Raw genomic sequence first — 19,630 nt, forward strand, 5'->3', positions numbered from 1 at the left:
ATTTTAAATTTGTGACAAGGCCCCACAGCATATGCAGTCCACAAGGATGTGGTGGAAAGTCAAGTGGCATTTGCATTGGATGCACAGTGGTGTGCTCTCTGCTAACATCAAGTGTCTGTGAGTAGCTTTGGTATGTCATAATTGCAATTAACATAGGACCATTTCCTCTGTGAATTTTCCTGCATGAAGATTCTCATGGTAACACTGTGTCTTTTAAGCGGTTCAGTCATCTTGCCACCTTCGAAGTGTAAGTTTAATGGAATGATGAAATCGATAGTTGTAACTAAGTTGAAAAAGACAGTTGGGTACATGTATCTTTAGCAGCGGAATCTGCACTTTCATTAATCAGGATTGCAACATGGTTAGGGATCCAGTAGAAACTCACCTGTGTGTTGTAATGATTTAATTCAGCAATTGCAGTGTGTATTTTGGTGGCAATAGGATATAGACACTTCTAATACCAGGTAGACAAAACAGATAAGTTCTGTCATTTACAACAAAAGTGCATCCTAAGCTTTAAAATGCCCTGTATCAAACATTTAAGAGATACATTTGAGTTGATGAATGAGCTTTAAACTTACTTCTGTGAAATATTCTTTTCTGTTTGAAATGATATGATGAAATGAATTTTTCACAATTTTGTACGGATGGAAGTGAAAGTACTCACTGGATATTTCAGTTAACTGTCTATTATATTATGGCTTTGTTAATTACAGTAAGTTGGTTATAAATCATAATTTTATTGATTTTGGGAAATATGTACCTGTTTTTTGTCTACTTGATAGTTTTTGGCAATGATTTCTAAAACAATCAGTCTCATGTGCAGTGTAGATTTACCATGGTTTTGATTTATAATTGTACATAATATTTTTTGGGGTTTCCTTGAAACACAGAAACACTTTCAAGGTCTATATTATTTGGTTTACTACCGCATAAAAATTTCTCATTCTAAGTAACTATCCTGTTTCCAAGTCAAAATTTATATTTAAATCAATTATTAAAATATCAGCAGTAACTTTTAGCTCTACCCAGTGCATAGGTTATTAGCCAGTTATTGCTGCTTATACCACGTCCAAATAGCGTTGACAACATGAGATGTTTTGGTATCAGTTGTTTGGTTTCATTTAAATCATGATTAAAAAGTTCCTTTTCAGTGATGATTATAACAGCTTTTTTTATTATAAGTTGATTAACTGATATTAAACACCATTTAACTCTTGAAGTGAATAATCTTTGTTAATATGTTTTGAAACTCAATCTTTTGTAGTGTAGAAGAGTTTATTTAACTCGTTACAAAATAGTTTTTTACACATTATTAAAACTATGCAATCAAATCAAACCCTGAAATCATATGCTGACAAATACATAATATAAAGGAAATTTGATTTCTTATAATGAGGTATGTCATTGTCTATAATTACTCGTCTCCATTTGTCAAAAGATTAGGAAGAATAGAAATTAATTTATAGAAACCCATATCAGTTTTAGTTTGCAACACATTTCCATAGCTGTTAATTATAATTACCATAAGCTATAGTTATATAAACTGTTATAAAAAAATCCCTATTACTTTTTATAAAGTAAAAGAGATTTTTCATTTTTTTAAATCTATTGTTTAAAATTGTGTGTAATAAATGAAATAATCCCAGACTTTTGGATTATTTTAAGTGAGTATTATTACACTTTCTTTAATTTCTGTATACATTTAAAATAAAATAAAAAAATTGGGAAATTTATTTAAATATTCTAATGTTATACAAAATGACTAATGTTGTATAATTCAATTTTTTTTTTTAAAGTGTAAACAAAAATAGTAATAAACATAATTTTAAGTACATAAAATGTACTTAAAATTAACGTTACATTTTAAGTAAATTATATGTACTTATAATTAACATTAAATTAAACATAATTATATGTACTTAAAATTATGTAAGTTTACTCTAAAAATTACTTGCAGAGAAAAAGCAGTATGAATTAAGTTAGAGAGATTTTAGTATTTAGGAATAGGCAAGGGTCGGGATGTTGCAAGTTAATGGCAATAATTTGTGTGAATCTTGTGATTTAGGTATGCTGCTGTAAGCATTGCCTACAGCTTAGACAGTTTTTTTGGTATAATTTAAGCTTGGAGCTAGTTTGGAATAATGAAGTTTCTATTTCATTTATATTTGAAAACATGATTATATATATTAGTATATTTACAACACTTTTGTAATTATAGTTGTAAGCTTAGTTTCTCTTTCATCTATTTGACATACCTCATATTATCAAACTATTTGTCCTTGTTCTTGTTTTCCTACTTCTTGCTTGCCCATCTTCTTGTATTGCATTTTAGGCTCTTAATACAACCAAATTTATATATATCACTTTTGGATAAATTTTTTCATTTGTGCTTTTTATTTTTTCATCTTTGCCAAAGATGTTGGTATATAATAATTGCTCACTATTGTTATAGGATTAGGCATGGTTTTAAATATCTGTTGAAAAAGTAATTTGTATCATTATTGCTTGAAGTTCTTCACCATTATTATTCCCATTTTTTTTTATTTCATTTTTAAATTTTCTGCTAATTATCATGTAATTACTTGACCAAAAATCCTGCTCATTTTTCTATCTTGCTTGACTGATTAATAATATTTGTAAATTTACCTGCAAATTTTTTGCTTTAGATTTATGGCTTAGTGCTCTTATTTGAAATGCCAAAGTTGCCCATTCTTTGATTCTAAGAATGCCTTTGTTTTTATATTTTCTAAAAGTTTAATGACCTTTTGAGTAGTCCCTAATGAGAGAGTCCTAATTTCCTTACGCTGTAGTTTTCCATTGTGTTTAGCCGTGTAATTTTTACTGGAACTTAGTTTAGGTTTATTATATTGGCTGTATCAGTCTTCAATTACTTTCACCTTCTATTTAGTTATTAAATATGTTGGTGACACAAAGAAGCCCACTTATTATGGTAGCAAGTAGGATTCAGTATATTTCAAAGATATATAAGCTCCCGTGTTAGAATTGTGGTGCTAGCTTATTTAGTTGGCTAATTCTTGCCTGTGAATCAGGTCCTTATTGCATTTAATAGTTCATATTACACTGTTAGTAGTATGTTTAGATGGATTGTCCCTTAAATAGTACTCACAGTATCCCACTATACCTCAGATTGCTGATGATGCTTTTCAATGGCATATTTCCTCCTTCTCCAGTGGTAACTACTTACTACCAATAGGTTGAACTATAGATAGGTGCATCTATTATTATGAAATTAGTGTTTTTGTTACCTACTATTTGTACTACATGTTATTAGAACTCAGTGATGTTTGTAACTGATAGTCATTGCAGAATTTTCCAAGGCTGCGAGTCGTTGAAGAATTCTGCATTGTAACTGATTGGCTGAATAGTGTTAGAAAATGGTAGTATCCATTTCAACCCAGATCCTAAAAGACTGATAAGTTGGCAGATTGCTTTATTGATGTAATTTTTATTTGTAAAATCTTACAATACATATTTTAAATTTAAATGTTGGATTTTTTGTTATTAGATCGCCGTTCAGATAGAATGCGATTATATAATTTTGCACATATTGGTGAAGACAGAGCTTGGCTTCAAAATCTTTTGATCAGTGATTCTTCGGATTCATCTGATGATAAAGATGATGAACCGATCAGTGAAGAGGAACTACAGAGTATGTTAAGATTACATCTATATAGAAAAAAATATCAGAATCGTTTTTATTCAAATCCAGAGGTATGTTTTGTAAATTTTATTTCCTTTGTTATAAGATTTTATTTTCAATTTTGAAGTATTAATTGAACCTTTTTTTTTCTAGGTTTTTAATGATTAAAAAAAAAATGGGCATTATCTAATAAACTTATTTAGTTTTTGTTGGCAAAAGTAAATTTATAAATTTTGTAGTTAATACAGTTAATTCATAAAACTCGCATGGTTTAGTTTTATGTACATAATTATCTGTTTAATAATTCTGGATTTAATTCTTTGATTTTGTATTAGTAAAGTTTCAAGTTGAAAAGATTGGATGTTGGTTTGAAGAAGTTTATGTTATATTTTAAAGTTGAGAGTGTGCTTTACATACTCTTCCATTTAACCAGAGACTGGATCTTATGAATATCTTGGACTTATGTATGTTGAATGATCAGAAGGTTGCACACACTCAACCCACGTTCACATGGATTTTTCGCATGCTTTAGTTTTGTTTTTTTAATATTAGTAGTTAATTATTGATCATTTAAAATCTAAAAATAAAAATATATAAAATAAGAAACAAGTATAATTTTTACTGACTCAGATCACTGGATTTTTGTGGTACATTGTGTAATAATGCAAATGAATTATATAGAAAAAACTTCTAATTCAAAAAATCATAATAAAGTTCACTACGCCATAATACCAGATTCAGATAGATTATCTATCATGTTCTCTATAATATAGAAAAAGAATTATGAGGTTGATCCAGAAAGATGTGATTTTTTTCTTAGTGCTCACGCAGGTACATCCATCATAAATGATTTTATTAGCTTCTGTTATATTTGTTCGGTCTTAGCAATGCTTCAAAAGTATAAAAACCTTATTGATGTTTACTGGAGCATCTGAAATGTATGAAAAATACAAAATCCTGTTCATGTGAAACTAAGTTTAGAGCTTTTAAATGGAAGAAATGTCAGTAGAAATTTATAGCAGGTAAAAGGGAAATTTATGGTGATGAAATTATGGATAAATTGACATCATGAAAGATTAAGGAAGATTTACGAGAGATGATTGTTTTGGATACTCTCTCATTCGACTTAAAAAAACTGAAACTAAAACTTGACAAATGATATTCATGAATAATGTTATGTATTTTCTCAGATTTCACTTTTTTCCTTAATGAAATTTATATGTGAAGGTCTTTGGTACAAATATTTGTGTCAGATAGTAAGTAGATTACTTGACTAGTACTTGAAAAAGACAAAAAAAGCAATCAGGAGTGACTTCACACTATCCAGTTGATGTAGACAAGGGAGTGATAAATTTCTTAATAATTATTTTTAGCGGTATAAAATACTGTCTTTAAGCTACTGGAACTAAATGCCAGTCAGTGGTGTAATTTCAAGGACTTACGCAAATTCTCAGGACACATAAAGTGAGTGAGTATTTTCTGTGTAGAGGAAGCCTTTTTACTTTTCAGTTTAATGTAAAGTGGAATACTTTGTAGGTTTATTGTGAGCACTGGCTCTGTTACTTAGTATGAAACTAATGATGCAATCCATTTTCATGTAGCTTTTTTTTTGAAGTATTTGACATTGTACTTGATATATCTAGCATTACACTGTGAAGTATTCAAACACCCACCATACATTCTTGATTTGATATCCAGTGATTTTTCTGTTGGTTTTTAATTTTAAAAAAAGAAAGAAGTTTAGGCACCATTCATTTTGGAGGTGTGATGTGAAGTCAAAAAATTGCTGTCCTACTGTTAAAAAAGTAATAGCAGCTTTTATTAAGATGAAATAAAAATACTGGTAACAAAATAGAGTGTTTAAATGTTTGTTACTTAGAAAAACAAAAAGTTTTGATTTAAATACTAAATAATTTTTTTTATTGTGTTAAATTGAATGTGCTCAAATGTTGTTTATTTTGAAATATTCTTTTTCTTTATTATCTTGATAATTACTAAATTCTTTTAAAAATGTTAATTAAATTGCAATATTCTTTATGTTGTGTTTCTTTGAACAAAACTTCTTTGAAAAGATAGAAATAATGCGAACCAATCCTCCACTTGTAAATAAAACCACAGTAGTTGACCAGGTAATAAAAATTGTCAGTAGATTAAAATATCTATGAGAAATTATATCTTACAGTTTTGATGAAAAACTTACAAAAGAGTCAACAAAGTAACAAATCTATGTTTTTTTTGGTGAGTTTTGTGAACTCACCAAAAAAAACATAGATTAAAAAAAATGTCTCCTGTAGTTACAAAACTGGAACATTACAAAACTGTGACCAACCAGAAATAACAAACAGAAGTGAAACTCTGTTTAAAATAACTAACTCTGTGGCTATAGACAAAATTCTGAAAATCAAGAGAATAGCACAAATGTGCATTAATAAAAATTATCAGAAAAATAGACACTGGAAAATTCTTTTCAATAAAGATAAAAAAAGAGAGTTAATTTAAAGAATTGTAACCTGTAACCAGTACAATTAGAAAAAAAGAATTCCGTTCTTCACTTAATCAGAACACCTGGGAACAGATTGTCAAGACATTATAGAAAAACTCTGGGATTGTAAACATAACATTAAATGGATCAAGAAAATTAAGGAAGATTTGAAAGAACTTGAAATAATAGTAAAAGATTTAAGAGAAAAAACAGATAATAAACTGAAAGAGAAACAAACTGTATTACAACCAAGAATGAATGGACAACAGGAAGGAAGGGTGATTTCAGGGAGGAAAAGATAGACAAATTCTGAAAGAATGATGAAATATTAGAAAAATAGGAGAATGAAAATCCTTCTTATAATTGACTAAAGTGGTCCCCATGCTGGCCATAAAAGCAAAAATCAAAAATATTTGGTGAGAAAAAAATAATTTATTTTTAATAATTTCCATTATTCTGCAGTAATTTATTACTTTTGTTGCTCACAGCTATTATGCCTTGCAGTAGTTTACCTCTATAAAATTAATTTTTTTATAATAATTTTAGTTTTCCAATTAATTTTATAGTAATTAATTATTAGATTTTAAACTATTTTTATTTTTAAACATACACATTCTATTCTGTACTTTTGTGTATTAGTAAATTACTGTCTAACATTTCTAAAATTTCACTAATTTTTTTATTTGGTTTATATTAGTATAAGAAAGGCAACCAAAAGTAAAAAAACACTTTGTTGAAGAAAAGTTGTTAATTTTGAATGAAAAAGTTGGTGTCAAAGAACTAACAATCAATGAGTGTTTATATTGTAAAGTAGGTGACAGAAGTAGAGGTTATTTTATTCTATTTGTGTATAAATTAATTATAATTTGGTCAAATACATAATACTCCTAAACTTTAATGGCAGTAGGCTTTCACTAATGTAGTAAAATAAATTAATTCTATACTAGTCTTGATATTTTTTAATTTACTGTCATTATCTCGGTGTTTAGGTGTAGTCTTCTGCTATACATCCTGCAGTGTAATGGGGTCATATTGTGTACCATAGCTTTTATTGTGACTGGCAGCCTAACTTAATAAAATTTTCTGATATAGCAAATTAAAACTATTGTTCATTATAATTCAACATAAACATTCAAGATTCCACTGTTATTGAAAAAATAATGCAGGAAAATCCTCAAATTTTTCAAGGATAAATTAAGTTTCTAATCATCCACTGATTTACAAACTTGCTGATAAAAATGAAAAGATGTTGTCTGTATATTCCACTACTGTAAAATTACACAATAATGTTTGTAGAAATATAACTAATATATATATATTTTTTTTTAACATAAATCATCCAATGAATAAGTGGAAGCATGTTTAAGAATCATCTAGTGTAAAAAAAATCATGCAATGGAAATATTTATTATAGTGTATAGCAATTTAAAAACTTATTTTCAGAATCGACAGTACCAGTACTATGGCGCAGGTCTTTTGTCAAATTATGATAAATTTCCAGAGCATCAAACTCTCATTGTTGGAAATAAGAAAAAAAAGAAGATAATTGTTACAAAGAAAGAAAAAGGAAGTAAAAAACATGATGATAAAAATAACTTGCAGGAATATGAGAGTCAGGTAAAGCTGATTTATTCTTTGATTCAATATTTTGTATTAGATATTCTGTTTATGCTGCTGATATTTAAGGATATTAAAGAGAGAAAAATAAATAAAATTAGTTTTGTGCTGTGATTTTTCTTTGTGTTTATTGTATCATAGTAATATGCTTTGACCTACTTTATTTTGTTAATAACTGAAGTATTGTCTCTTTGTTCTTAAACAGTACTATGCATTTAGTGTACCACTCATATATATATATATTGAATTAATTTATATTTAATAGATAACCCGTAAGTACAGAACAATTGAAATAGGATAACTTACCTTATTTCATTACATAACAAAAGCACTTTTGCGAAATTATGGATTCGCAAAAGTGCTGCACAAAGAAAATTTTTTTCTTTAAGTGTAGAATTTTAAGTTTCTTCACTTATTTGTTTACATATATTTCCAGCAACGTTAATAGGTTTATTTGCTTTTATGGTTGTATCTTAGGAATGAATATTTATTGGGGATTGTTAATTTTATATATATATACAACCATAGAAATGAGATACAACCATAAAAGCAAATAAACCTTTTGACATTGTTGGAAATATGTGTAAACAGGAACAGGTAAGTGAAGAAACTTAAAATTTTGCACTTTAAAGTAATATAAAAAATTTATACAGAAGGTAATGAAGATTCATCACAGATGAGATTTTATGCTAAAGTAATCCAACATGGCATAATTGCAAAGGAACTAAAATTGACAAACGTGAATCCAGTTTTAAAAAGGCATAATTATTAATTTTTTTACTAAGAAAAACAATCTTATCTGACAGCAAAAAAAGTACCAAAATAAAATTACAATATATGGGTATGTTATGTATATGTATGTGATATAGTCCTATTTACTTTATAAGCTTGTGAGTAATGAAATATTTTTATTTCTATAATATATGACCATTAATAAATTAATTTGTAACAAAATCTATAAAATCAAATGTCAAAATAAGACAAAAATCTGAAAATAGATCATTCAGAGAGAGATTTTCATAATGTACGAAAGCATCTAAAAATAAAATTGAACAAGGTTTAAAGAACATTTTCTAAACTTTATTAATAATAACTGTGGATTGATAGATTTAAAAATAATAATTTGGGAATTTTAGCAATGCTTTCTTTGTAACTATAAAAAATAGAAATGTAGATACAAATATACACCCAAAAATGGTTAATTATTATTTAGTTAGGCTAGTTGAAAATTTCATCTGGATTTCAGTTCCCCCATTGAAATGAGGTCGTACTGAAATTTTTGAGGTTATAATGGGTAGACTTGATGGTTTCTTATTTTTTGACCTGAAAAATTAAATAAAGCAGGTCGCAGGTCCCAGAACTTATAGCTCCTATAGTTTTTTTATGATTTCCAACATAAAACAGAAACATCCAGTGATGAAAACTTTTTTTAGTTTTGAAGTAATATAAATTTGCTAACTGTCTAATAAATGAGTATTTTAATATCAAACTTATAGAGAATTTTATTCTGAGAAAACTGATGTAATCAAATCTATGAAAAAAAAAATCAATTTTTATTATTAAAAACAACGAATAAAAACTTAACAGAAGAATTTTATAAATTTGTAAAAATTAAAAATGCTGTTTTTAGTACAATAAATTTGACCTTTGAAAAATTAGATTGGTAACACTAACTGTATGATTATAAAATAATTTGAATACTATTCATTTTCATAAAATTGTGTTGCATATTAATAATCAAGGCAGATTTTTTACCATTTTCTATCCTAGACAAACCCAGATACAGTAGTATACAGAAATGGGTTGAAACAGAATTATACCATTAGATGCACCTTTTGTTGGAAATGACAAAACCTATGTGTTTGATCTACCTGGTATTATAAGTGTCTACAATACTGAACTGTATGCCATCAATATGGCTTTGAATATTGTAAGTCAAAACATCATTATCACATCCTTATTGGTAGCAGTTCAATAGTGCATTCCCAGCTTTAAAAGATTTGTATTCTATCATAGTTCATCCTATTGTCACAGAAATTCATAATACAATTACTAAATGTAATCGTCACAACACATGAGTTTCTGCTAGATCCTTAGCTATATGGGAGTCCTAGGTAATGAACATGTGGATTCCACTGTTAAGACATATGTAGTCAACAGTCTTTCACCAATCTTGTTACTGTGGATTTTATTAATTGTATTAAACATACCCTTCAGTAGGTGGCAAGGTGACTGAACTATTACAGTAGATAATAAAATATGGTACATCAAGGATACTGTGCTGTCGTGGAGCTCTTTAATCCAGAATAACTGTTGAGAGGAAGTTATTTGCTGTTACATCACATCCTTGTGGATTGTGTGCTACACAGCATTGTGTCATATATTTAAATTAGGAGCTAACATTCAAGATGTTCTAGGCAACAGTACGATGATGCTGTTGAATATCTTGTTTCTTAAGGCCGTGCATCTACAAGGGTTATTTTTTTCAAGGTTTGATCGGTCACGAAATTAAAACCACAGTGAAAATAAAAAAATTTTTATTTGTAATAAGTACTTGCATAGTTATGCTATTTCTCTACGTAGTTTTCACTCCGATTTAGACATTTGTCATAGCGTGGTACCAACTTTCCAATACCCTCGTCATAGAATGGAGCCGCCTGTGTTTTTAGCCATGTGTCTACGCTGGTCTGCAGCTCGATGTCTGTGCCAAAATGTTGTCCTCCTAGCAAGTTTTTAATGTGAGCAAAGAGGTGAAAATCGGATGGAGCCAAGTCCGGGCTGTATGGTGGGTGATCAAACACTTCCCAACAAAAACACTGCAGGAGCTTCTTTGTTACAGCTGCAGTGTGCAGCAGAGCATCGTCATGGAGAAAGACAATGCCTGATGACAACATTCCTCCCTGTTTATTCTGAATTGCACTTCGTAGACATTGAAGAGTCGCGCAGTATGAGGCTGCAGTGATGGTCATGCCACGTTCCATGAATTTCACCAAGAGAACTCCATTCCGGTCCCAGAACACAGTAGCCATACACTTTTTGTTTGAGAAGGTTCGCTTGAACTTCTTTGTTTTACTGGGATAATGAGAATGCATCCGCTGTTTGGATTGTTCATTTGTTTCTTCAGTTTCAAAATGGATCCATGTCTCGTCCCCTGTGACAATTTTGTTCAAAAAATCTTCTTCAGTGTGGTAGCGCTGGAGAAACGTTAGGGAGGCATCCATTCACATTGTTTTGTGATGGTCAGACTGCAGATGTGATTTCAGCTGCATTACACCCCTCAGCCTGAAGAAATCGAATTACCGCACGCACTTCACACTTGGCGGGAGATGCTATTGTTGTAGACATGTTTACGTGCTAGCTGCGTGTTCAGAACTAAACGAAGTGACGCGGCGTGATTGAATGGCATACTAGAGATGCTGTGCAACACATATGCGCAAAGGTTCATCTGATTTTTGTGTGGGTTTTTATTTTGCGACCGATTCGACCTTGAAAAAAAAAAACTTTTATTTTGCGACCGATTCGACCTTGAAAAAAAAATAACCCTCGTATATGTGACAATTTAATGATTATTGAAATACGTTTTTTGTAATATTGCATTATGTTTGTTCCAAGTAATGATAATACAAAAGTGTTTTCACCTTCCGCCAAAAAAAATTGGTTACATATTAATAATTAAGATTAAGCGGTTTAGTGGTTTAATTATTTTTGAGACTCAAGTTAGGTAGTTGTTTTTGTGTTTGTTCTATTGTAATATCTACCTAATTTTTGCAATTGAATCTGAATTTAAAAAAGTGAAATTCCTCTCTTTACTCATGCTGAATAAGCTGATATAATTTTCATGTACGGCTTTTGCAATGGAAGTGCTCCAACAGAGATGGAATAATACCAATGTGTAGGTATCCTGGATGAGTAGTTCCAAACCATAAACTATTTTGTAGAATTTTTAGTAATCTTAATGAGACTGGTACACTTCCCAGCGCTCATGTTTCATCTGAACATCATCTGTTACAAGGTGATGAAATAGAAAACATCCTTCAGGTGGTCCTAAAGCAGCTTAGTCCTACAACGAGCACGCAATTTCTACATGACACAACATTCCACAAAATAGAGTATGGAGGACATTACATGCTCGTGGACTGCTTCCTTATAATGTTCAGAAACACATCCAGCGGGGTGACCATGCCAGATGACAGTAGTTTTGTCATTGGGTTAACAATAATCATCACTTAATTCTGTTTATACTATTTTTAGTTGAAGTTACTTTTACGCATAATGGCATAAACAACACACAGAATTCACGTAGGTTGTCTGAAGAAAACCCACATGCTGTAGTGAATCAAATTACCAGCAATAATTTTCAGTGTGAAGGTTTGGTGTGGGATGATTGAAAACCAGCCTTTCATACTAGAGCATTATATCATGGGGAGAAATTATCTACAATTTTTAAACAATGAATTTCTTATAGTGCTTGAAAATTTCTTATGGGGAAATGAATTGAAATGTACTTTCAACTTGATGGAGCACCAACACATTTCACGAATAAGGAAGACAATTTTTTTGATGAAAAATTTACTGGTAAGTGGATTGGATGTAGAGGGCCAGTAAATTGCCCACGTAGATCACCGGACCTTATTCCCTTAGATTATTGTTTATGGGGATGGATGAAATGCGAGGTATACAAGAAAAAAGTAGACACATATGATAACTGATCACTCCCTTTCTCAAAGCTGCTCTCCTCAACAAGGAACGGGAAGATATCATTTAAGGTGGTGTGAGAATATGTTAGGAACAATTTGAAAAGTGCATCGATATCAATGGTGGAATTTATTGTAAACTAATACAATATAAACCACAGTGTTAGTATATTTAAAAATAAATTTTTTAAGTATTTTTATTTTTTGATTTTAATTAAGATTTTAAGGTTTATTTTAAGCTTTAAAGTATTTTAATTTTTTTAAAGGTCAAAATTTATTGTTCTAAAAACAGCTGCTAATTTTTACAAATTTATAACATTTTTCTATTAGTTTTATTCTGCTTTGTTTTTAATAATAAAAATTGGATTATTTTTTCTAAATTTTATTACATCAATTTTCTTAGAATTAGATTCTCTACAAGTTTTGATAATAAAATTGACTCATTTATTAGTCATTTAACATGTTATAGTGCTTCAAACTTAAAATAAACATGTTTTTCATCACTGAATTTTTCTGTTTTACATTGGATATCATGAAAATTATAGTTCTGGGACCTGTTTATTTGGTTTTTCAGGTTAAAAATCATAAGAAACCATCAAGTTTACCTATTATATTACTTTAAAAATTTCAGTATGACCTCATTTCATTGGGAGGAACTGAAAACTGAAAATTATTAATTTAGTTTGAACAATGCGTCCTTGTTGAGGAGCTTGATCATTGAGGTTTGACAATGTTATTATTGTCAAATTTGTAGAGTTGCACAGTTTCATGGTTATGTATTGATAAGGTTTTTTTTTTACAAGTAAGGTTGTTGAGTAATTTAAACATTTTATAAAAAAAATTGAATGTTGATTTTAGTATTTACATGATTTTTATTAAATTCTGGTTTACCTATAATCCTCTTCTTGTTCATTTTTGTAGATAATTTTCTGTATCTTTAGTAAGTAAGAATCAGGAAATTATTAGGCAAAGGAGAGTTGCTATTTTCCTTTCGCCGTAGGTGACAAAGTGAATAAACAAATGTAGAAACAAAAACAAAGAGTAAAAAAAATCTTATAACAAACAAACAATTCTGAACGTGTTTTTATGTTAACACACATGTTACACTAAGTTGTGATAAAGTGGGAAGAAAAAAGGGTAAAAAATAACCAAAACATCCAATAACAAAACCCAAACTAATACTACTACGCTACAAAAAATAGGATATGACATTGCATGGTGCATATTCAGTGCTGTTATTTCTTTTTTTTTGTCAATGTTATTTATTGTCAGTGGAGGCACTTGTTTAAAATTTTAATGATAAAATAATTGTAGGTGCAAAGATGTGGTATTTTAATTACACCAAATTATTGAAAAGCAAGTAAGATTTGTGGTGTGTTGGCGGTATAAGTCAGCATAAATATTTAATTCATGCTAAAGATATATTAGCTGAAAGCATTTTGTGGTAATAAAATATTTTTCCAGGAAATTGTTTGATGCAAAGTAATTTTTACTGTTTATAATTTCACTTTGATTTAAATTCTTTCTTTTTAAGGAATTTGATGTTAGCCGTGAATCGGTATTACAAGATACTCGAACTTCATCATCATCATCTTCCATTCGTGGTAGCAATGCTAGCGCTGGAGGTATAGGCTCATCTGCAGGAGGAGGAGGAGGAAGTGGTAAGAGTTCTAAGAGTAATAAAAAGAAAGGACAACAAAGTAAGGATCCAGAGGTGATGGCATATCGTAGACGCAAGATTTGGTCTGTTATGGCTAAAAAAGAACTTGGCAAAGTAAGTTTGGATTTATTCTAATATATTTATTGTTTTTATTGAAGTAGCTAAATTGTAAGATTGTAAAATATTAAATTTTAATTTTTTTCTAAGTTGATTTTTATTTTTTTTATTTTAGGTTATTAGAGCAAGAACATATAATCACAAAGAAATTTTAACTAGTTGTAAAAGAGTTGCTCAATATTGTATGCGTCATTGGAGACAAAAAGCTATGCAGGTATAGTATTTGTAGTATATATTAACCAAATAAAGATTTTTTTTTTTTTGTGACTGGAAGCAATGTATGAAGATTATTTTTTAAGTAAGATCCGATTAGCTGGCTCCCGACATGCCTTGCACAAATGAAGATGCCATTTGCAGTTGTAGTATCACTGTGTACGATTTTTATTTTGAAGTTGAAAAGTTTCTAATAATTGAGTGGCTCGCTGATTGTGAAATATGGTCTGTGATTTGATTTTTGGCCACAAGGAACGTATCAGCAGCATGTATTCATCACCAGATTTGCGAGGCTTACAGCCCTAATACAGTGAGTTACAGCAAAGTGTGTAAATGGGTAAGGACGGGCAGGACAATGTCCATGATGGACTGTGATTGGCCGACCTTCTGTAATCATAGACGATTTGGTGTGCAAAGTTGATGCACAAATTTGTGAAGATTGGTGATTCACCATTTCCACTTTGTCACTGATATTCCTACAAGTTTCAAGGTCAGGCTATATAAAATAGTTTCTAAAATATCTTAGTTCAAAAAACTGTGCTCGTTTGTGATGGGTTCCCAGGCTACTTTCTGAAAAACACCAAAGAAGGGGAATGGCTAGTGCTTTTAAGCACTATTTTATTTTTGAGATAGACATTTGGACCACATTGTCACAGGGGATGAGACATGGGTTTCTCACATCACTCCAGCATCAAAGCGGCACTCAACTGGAATGCCGACACACAACATCTCCAGTCAAAGTGAAAGCCAAATAGACGTCAACACGCAAGATTATGGCATCTGTGTTTTGGGATATACATGGTGTTCTGTTAGTTGATTTTATGCCCAAAAGGACAGCAATAAATTCAGCTATACTGCGAGACTTTGACGAAGCTTAGACATGCTATTGGAATAAGCGATGTGGCCTACTGTCTTCTGGAGTTTTTGTTGCTGCTTGACAATGCACAACCTCATTCTGCTGCTTAAACTGTAGAGTTAATCAGATCTTTTGAATGGGAGCATATGGATCTCCCATTGTACAATCGGACCTTGCACAGAGTGATTATCACCTGTTCTGTCACCTGTTCCGCTAAAGGAGTTTCTGAGTGGTTAGCAGTTTGACACTGTGAAGATGTAAAAACATTGGTTGAAAACTGGTTGTCTTCTCAGGCGGTTGATTCTATGACATTAGCATAAACAATTTTACTAAAACGCTATGATAAATGTTTGACAAACGAGTTAACTATGTAGAAAAGTAGCATAAAGTGTAAAGAGTGAGATAAAAAAAAGGTCTTTGACAATATCTTTACTAGTTTTGTTTGAATTAAAAAATGGACCTTACTTAAAAAATAGTCCTCTTATGTTGCTTTCTGAAACTTGGAATTTTTATATATTTCCTGCTGGTCAAAGTGGTTGATATAATTTCCTAGTGATAGTAACAAATCATTAACATTGAAGTAGTATAAAACATCGGTGTTGTGGATTGATTAAAATATTTAATTTTTAATGGACCAATACCATTTAATAATTTGTCTATTTATTCCAGTGATAATCCAAATCCTTAATGTCAAATTAATTAAATTATTTTGATAATATTAACCATATTATCTGCTAAATTTTTATTTTCTTGGCTATAGCTCTATTGCTGTTGCTATAAAGAGAAATTGTAGTGATTGGTCCAAAATTTTGATATGGATTGTTTTTTCAAATGTCTTTGTTTCATCCCTGATGATTTCCCAATGTCATTTGGACTCCCTGATTCCAAAAAAATGTAAAAAAAATACCATAGAAATTTCCAGAAGATTTACATATATAGGTAACTGTGATAGGTTGAGTATTGTTGCTCGTTTCATGTATTGGATGTCTTAGGTAATGAACTTTAGTGATAAGTTCATTTACTTTACACTTTTGTGGTAATGAAAGTTTTGTAATATGGTAGCCTTGAAGCTCCAATATGACTGTTGACATTTGAGCTTATAGATCATGTTTTAACAGACTGCTGTGATATTTCAGTTATGCATGTTTGGTATTGATCTCAGTAGATTGGAGCAACTTGTTCAACTTGCTCAAGGGCCATCAAAAGTCTGATGTCAGAGCTGTACTATGATTATTTTACATGTGTTATCCATGTTTTAAATGTATTATTTATTTTTCTGTTTGCTACAATGCACCTTTTATTTAAAGAGTTATATTTTGGTGTATGTAAGTATGTAACTCGAAAATATCAACACAATAAGTCAAAGCCATGATTACTTTCACTGTCGTTTCAAGATTTGTGAAGGTTCTTAATTTTGTTAATCTGAGCAATTGAAGTGAAAAACAGCCAACACATAGTAGTGTTTTAAACAAATAATATTATGAATGAAATTAAATATCTTGTTAAGAATTTCAGGGTGAAAAAACAAGACCAATTATAATATATGTAGTTGGAAATTACTCTTAAGAAGTTTAATTGAGTGTAGTGGCAAATAACACTGCAGTAATAGAGAATAAAATGAAAATTAGCATCTCCAGTCGATTTGTGTTGTTTGATAACCATGCATGTGTTATTCAATTTTGGTATTTCACATAAATTATTTCAGAAATTAAGATACTAAACATTATACGTGTTTTCTAAACACTTGTAATGAAGTTTCTTTCTATTGTGTTAAATTAAATATAAATATTAAATGTACTTTCTGTTTATAGTCTCAAAGGAATATGAAAGAAACATTATGGAGAGCTAAACGATTAACTAGGGAGATGCAGGTTTATTGGAGACGTTATGATAGAGTTGAAAGAGAAACTCGTCGTAGAATGGAAAAAGAAGCTGAAGAACAAAGAAAGTTAGATGTAGAGTTGATGGAGGTTAGTAATTACTATAATATATTTCATTGATATTACTTTAAATATTATTTCTTAATTATCAGTTAACTACTGATAATTATCAGTCTAACATCGATGTCGGATAGTATGTGTAGTGTCGTTTTCTTATGGATAGCTTATCATTAACTGCTTTCTTTACTGTACTGGTTTAATTTTCTTTTATGATTTAAACATGTGAAAACTTTTTTTAATAAATAAATGTTTGATTTATGCACACGTATTTATAGGTTCATCAGCTTGCACAGTGACTGGAAAGATGTATAGTGACTGTAATTTTATGTTAAAAAAATTTTGAAAATACTTTTTTGTTGAGTTTTAAAAAAAACAAAAAACATGAAACTTTCTTTTAAACTATTTAATTGTCTAGATAATTTATTTATTTTCTTTGTTACATTTGAAACATTTTCTTCCACAGTAGAGTTACTGAAGACCAATTTTTATTTAATAGACTTCAAAATTGGAAAACATTCAAGCCATTGTACTGTGTATTTTATTAGCTTTTAAGATAATGAAGAAACCTTTTAAACTTATTCTATTATTTTTGAGCGTAATGATACTGGAAATGCTCAAGAAAATGGTCATTACTTTAGATTTTGTAACTGAAATCACTTCTTACCATCCTTTGAACTTTTCTAACCTAGTTATTCCTAGTTTTGTTTACCATTGAAATTTTATACATATATTGAATTACTTTTGAGATTGTTTGAAATTTTTCTTCTTTCTAAAATATCAAACATAAGCTTACTGGTTGTTGTTTCAATTGCTTTGATATAATCAATAAAAGGCTAATGGATCTCTTCATTCTTTGTTCTTAATAATAATTGGTTGTAAAATGAACATTCTATGTAAATAATTTATAAAAGTAATATTTTTAAAATTTTCTAATATCTCAGGGTTGTGTATAAAGTGACTTTCTGGAATTGTATATATGCATTCTGTTGTTGTGATTGGAAATTCTTGACCGTACTGTAAGTTAGGAAACAGCATTTCAGAAAATGTGATTTGCAGAGTATGAAATCTTGAAATGCCTTGCAGTGTTTTAGTATTGAAATATAGAATAATTAATAAAGAATTAAATATATATATATATATATATATATATATAATTAATAAAATAATATGAGCTGTTGCTATGTTCAGTTAACATGGTCGGTAGAAAATATGATACTATTTATTCTTAAGTGTATGTGAATGGTTTTAAAATTCAGTGAGGGAGGGTCTGAATGGATGATCTGTCATATACTTTTACAATCCTCACAGTTCTGGGAATGTGGATGGGGTTGCAGTTTCATGGCTTCGGTATGATCTTGGACAATTCATTTTAACTTCCAGATGAAAAGCAATTGTTACATCATGTATTTAGCTGGATGCTATAAAATTGTTGGTCAGTTATATTCTGATCTCTAGTGGATGTTTAAGAAATTGTAGCTGAGATATGGGTGCTTATAGCTTGAGGATGCCTTGCCTGTTGGTTGTTTTATACAGTAGTTCCCGTAAGGATAGATCTTCATTTCTCACCATTTTCTGTATCTTTAATTTGTTCTCTTATTTCAGGTTATGTTGATATAAGTTTGGTAATATTTAGGTTTGTGCTAAGGTTAGTACTTGTAGTCAGTTTAACCTTGTAATTTGATTAGAAGAGGAATTGTGTCTGTGAACCGATTAAAAATCTAATTTTTAATGCAATAGTTGCACAATAAGTTAGGTGGTTGTGTCTACTGGGAAAACTGGGACTTATTAATTGCATAATACTAATAGGTATTAGCATGTAAACCATCAAGTATTTATGCTTAACTGTTTTTAAAAATGATTTTTAGTCATGTTTCATCCTTTTAATCTTCTTTGGTGTGATATATGCAAGAAAAAATCCTATATTTTTATAATAATAAAAAAATGAGATTAGTATTCCTATATTGAAATAAATGTGTGTTAGTGTTGTGTTTTATATATTTTTAAAAGAAAATATTTGGGTATTATTACTTTCTTACTTTTTAAAAGTAGATTTTTATTATTTATTACATTAAATATAATTTTTTAAACATACTGTTTTATTGTGTTGTACATTGATATTTTGTCACTGCATTTGCTGTTTTATTTTTACTTTTATTGAGTAGAACTTATTGAATTACTTTAATTGTAACTTTTAAACTTAACTTAGTTTTAAACTTTTGTTTTATTGAATATTTTTTATATTTATTGAAGTAGAAAAAACTTCCCACATAGAATGTTATTTCATACATGGTTGGAGTTTTATATCCTACATAGATCACTGAACATAGATAACTGATTAGTTTCTGTCCCCTGTTTACTTGATTATCTGATATCTTGACATGTGTTAT

At 29.7% G+C, this 19,630-nt stretch overlaps 1 protein-coding gene across 3 annotated transcripts in view; it reads left to right on the forward strand.

Annotated features, from left to right (window-relative positions):
* The window catches only part of Ino80 (chromatin-remodeling ATPase INO80), a 98,950-nt gene that overhangs the window by 19,634 nt on the left and 59,686 nt on the right, over positions 1 to 19,630 (forward strand). For all 3 annotated transcript variants that reach the window (XM_075371573.1, XM_075371570.1, XM_075371572.1), the window contains exons 4-8: positions 3,530 to 3,735; positions 7,590 to 7,763; positions 13,992 to 14,231; positions 14,350 to 14,448; positions 17,115 to 17,273. In XM_075371573.1, coding sequence (XP_075227688.1) covers positions 3,530 to 3,735; positions 7,590 to 7,763; positions 13,992 to 14,231; positions 14,350 to 14,448; positions 17,115 to 17,273 — 878 coding nt within the window. The remainder of the gene's footprint in view (positions 1 to 3,529; positions 3,736 to 7,589; positions 7,764 to 13,991; positions 14,232 to 14,349; positions 14,449 to 17,114; positions 17,274 to 19,630) is intronic.

This window comes from Lycorma delicatula, chromosome 7, assembly GCF_047948215.1.
Source record: "Lycorma delicatula isolate Av1 chromosome 7, ASM4794821v1, whole genome shotgun sequence".
Taxonomy (NCBI): Eukaryota; Metazoa; Arthropoda; class Insecta; order Hemiptera; family Fulgoridae; genus Lycorma; species Lycorma delicatula.